Here is a 4,119-nt window from a genome sequence, read left to right on the forward strand (position 1 = left end):
TTTAAAATTCAGTGTCCGGCGAAGAAAGCACCCCTTCTTCTACACCTTGTCATTGTTGCTCTTCATTCTCTTCATCATTTCCTTCTTCTTCTTCCTCATCCTCATCACCAAGTGGTGGGGCATCATCACCTCCCAACCTAAGATTCATAGCAAAGAAATCTTAGATGGTGAATGCCTTAATCTCGGCTTCAACTTTTTCTCCCGCAAGTCCGCATCAAGCCCTAGTCCTTGGCATAACTCTGTAACCAACGGTCCTATAAAGACGAATCGAACATTGGACTTATTTTGAGCGCCGAGCCACTTCTTTACTTGGACTCCCATATTGACATTCGCTTCCTTCTCCATACTCCACATGCACTACAAGAAAAATCGCGATTCGCGACGAAAAAATTCCATTGCGAAACAGTCAAATTCCGTCGTCCATCGACTCATCGTATCTTCGTTTGCGACGAAAAAATTCCGTCGCGAAATATGATGACGGAATCGTGACGAAATTATTCCGTCGCATTTTGGCAACGGAATTTTTTTTTTTTTAAAAAAAAAAGGGTATCTGCGACTGTTCTTTGTACAACAGTCGCGGATACCCTTTAGAAAATAAAAAACAAAACAAAACAAAACAAAACAACAATATTCATTCATTTTTACACACTATAACGGTCACTACAAACACAATGAAATTACACTCTAAAACTAAAAAACAATCAATGAGCAGATAACAACAGTCTTGATCAACAAGTTTCATTGTCTGAACATCAAATGCATCAATGCTAAGCTCTGAACCCTACGAGAACAACAAGAAGTTCCAATCTGAAAAAAATTATTATAGATATAGAAACACTGGTTGCTGTTGCTAAATTTGGGAATTCAAATCTGAAAACTAACACTAGTACAAATCATAATCATCTGCATGAATTGGCAAAGAAGAAAAGAACATTGTTGGCTATGGAACATAAAAATGAAAATCAATCAGAATGTATTAATTAGATGCATTTAAGTAAAATCTGAGTTCACTAAAGTTCTTCCTCAATCTACACAAACCCTAAATTTTCCTATGCTTGCAAATACAGTTTCATTTTCTATCTTTTCGGGAGATGAGGGAAACCCCCAGCCACTATATTATAAAACGGTTTGACTAGCATATGCTCTTAAAAATGCAAGCAAAGTGTGTTGCTTCGAGAAAGAATAAATANATCGTACAAGTTTTAGCGTTACTATCTTATCTTTAACTCACAATAATAATTATTGCACAAGTATGACAAAATAATAATTTTATTACCATCAATCCAAATAATTAAAAAGTCATACAACTAATCAATTAACCATCTAATCATTAATTAATCATTGATAACTAATCATTCTAATAACTAACTAATCATTACCTTTTTTACTAATCATTTAAAGCTACATGATCATTACACTAATCATTATCTTTTTAACTAATTATTTAAAGCTAATGATTACCGGAGTAAAAAATATTAAAAGCTAACACTTCTCATGGAGAAGAGTGTTAGCTTTTTACTACAACACCACTTCAACACCCGTGGTTGCTTCTTTTGCCCGGTTTTTTTTTTTTTTTTTCACAACATTTTGGAATCCATTTTAAAATTCAGTGTCCGGCGAAGAAAGCACCCCTTCTTCTACACCTTGTCATTGTTGCTCTTCATTCTCTTCATCATTTCCTTCTTCTTCTTCCTCATCCTCATCACCAAGTGGTGGGGCATCATCACCTCCCAACCTAAGATTCATAGCAAAGAAATCTTAGATGGTGAATGCCTTAATCTCGGCTTCAACTTTTTCTCCCGCAAGTCCGCATCAAGCCCTAGTCCTTGGCATAACTCTGTAACCAACGGTCCTATAAAGACGAATCGAACATTGGACTTATTTTGAGCGCCGAGCCACTTCTTTACTTGGACTCCCATATTGACATTCGCTTCCTTCTCCATACTCCACATGCACTACAAGAAAAATCGCGATTCGCGACGAAAAAATTCCATTGCGAAACAGTCAAATTCCGTCGTCCATCGACTCATCGTATCTTCGTTTGCGACGAAAAAATTCCGTCGCGAAATATGATGACGGAATCGTGACGAAATTATTCCGTCGCATTTTGGCAACGGAATTTTTTTTTTTTTAAAAAAAAAAGGGTATCTGCGACTGTTCTTTGTACAACAGTCGCGGATACCCTTTAGAAAATAAAAAACAAAACAAAACAAAACAAAACAACAATATTCATTCATTTTTACACACTATAACGGTCACTACAAACACAATGAAATTACACTCTAAAACTAAAAAACAATCAATGAGCAGATAACAACAGTCTTGATCAACAAGTTTCATTGTCTGAACATCAAATGCATCAATGCTAAGCTCTGAACCCTACGAGAACAACAAGAAGTTCCAATCTGAAAAAAATTATTATAGATATAGAAACACTGGTTGCTGTTGCTAAATTTGGGAATTCAAATCTGAAAACTAACACTAGTACAAATCATAATCATCTGCATGAATTGGCAAAGAAGAAAAGAACATTGTTGGCTATGGAACATAAAAATGAAAATCAATCAGAATGTATTAATTAGATGCATTTAAGTAAAATCTGAGTTCACTAAAGTTCTTCCTCAATCTACACAAACCCTAAATTTTCCTATGCTTGCAAATACAGTTTCATTTTCTATCTTTTCGGGAGATGAGGGAAACCCCCAGCCACTATATTATAAAACGGTTTGACTAGCATATGCTCTTAAAAATGCAAGCAAAGTGTGTTGCTTCGAGAAAGAATAAATATGCCTACTGTACCCCTCTTATACAAAATAAAAACTATAAACAGAGTACTGAAACTTAATACATAAAATCAGTAGTATACCATTTTCCATCCCCCTAACTTTTGGTTTAGACTCAATCTTTAGAATCTCCTTATACAATCTATAACCAATAGTCTCATTTCCATCATCCTGATACAGAAAAGAACAGTTATCAAAATTGAATTTATGCATCTTCAAAATACAATAAAAGAGAAACTTACCAATAGGAAATTCCAATTCCATCTCCCCCAAGCTTATCTTTCCGAAAAGTTGATAGAGCAATTCCATTTTTTATTGAATCATTAATGTAAGACGAAATATCACCTTGCTGAAAAGAAAACAATTTGTTATGGGCAGCAAAACACAAATGAATAGATAAAGATATGGTTCACAATTTCTTCTTCTTCGAAATACTACCTACTAAACCACTAAGTTAAACATCAATAAACATAGACAAATTTTTTCAATTTGTTCCTCACATATTGGTCATTGACTTGGAAGTAGTATTGGGGATCAGAAGAGTATCTACTAATCTGTTCATTCAAACAAGTTGGAAAATATAAATGAATTTTGAAGTATCACAAATAAAAACAGTAGTAAACCATTTCTATAAAACACCATGAGCAATATAAAGCTTTCACTCAAAGAAGAAGGGGGGATGGATGGTAGGAGGAATAAGAAATTATTCCAGCCAGCCATTATGTTAGAAAAGAAAAAGGGAAAAAACAAAGAAAACATCCTGCAGCAAGAACATGAAATCTGAAAGGGCAAAAAACAAATAGCAATCAGTCACACCATTGCATGTTCTTACATTGCTTTGTATGTATTCAGAGCTTGAACCAAGAATTTTCTCTCCATAGGCACCTAATCCATCACTTATTAAACCAGACCCTACACCGTAGAATGCGTTTCCAAATGGATTTGGCTGCTGCATAGTAGGCGGTCTAGGAACACCAGGTTGTGCCACAAGATTATCATACATATCTATGGCAAAAAAAAAACACTTGTTCTCTACAAAATATTGGATAAACAAAAACACATCTTGTTCCATCCTTCAAGATGTATGATTATCAACACTCCATACGCATAACCTTTGCTATAAAACCTCCATTAACTACACACTCTATACACATAATCTTTGCTATAAAACCTCAATGTGGCAGCATTAACAATTCTTATCTAGGTTAACAGATAACAAACTCAGTGAGCATTCTCAACCATGGTTTTACAATAAAAGTGAGTTTTCCAATAACACTAGTTCCTAATAAGACAGAACACAGAAAATGCTCAAAAAGGGGGGGGGGGGGGGGGGGGG

At 35.0% G+C, this 4,119-nt stretch overlaps 1 protein-coding gene across 1 annotated transcript in view; it reads right to left on the minus strand.

The window, feature by feature from the left end:
• Positions 1 to 2,567: 2,567 nt before the first annotated feature.
• Positions 2,568 to 4,119, minus strand: part of LOC116005190 — a 7,409-nt gene continuing 5,857 nt past the window's right edge. The window contains exons 4-7 of the mRNA XM_031245447.1: positions 3,616 to 3,788; positions 3,284 to 3,337; positions 3,026 to 3,132; positions 2,568 to 2,954 (exon numbers count right to left, since the gene is read on the minus strand). Coding sequence (XP_031101307.1) covers positions 2,906 to 2,954; positions 3,026 to 3,132; positions 3,284 to 3,337; positions 3,616 to 3,788 — 383 coding nt within the window. The 3' untranslated portion in view covers positions 2,568 to 2,905. The remainder of the gene's footprint in view (positions 2,955 to 3,025; positions 3,133 to 3,283; positions 3,338 to 3,615; positions 3,789 to 4,119) is intronic.

Source organism: Ipomoea triloba, chromosome 14 (assembly GCF_003576645.1).
Source record: "Ipomoea triloba cultivar NCNSP0323 chromosome 14, ASM357664v1".
NCBI classification, from domain to species: Eukaryota; Viridiplantae; Streptophyta; class Magnoliopsida; order Solanales; family Convolvulaceae; genus Ipomoea; species Ipomoea triloba.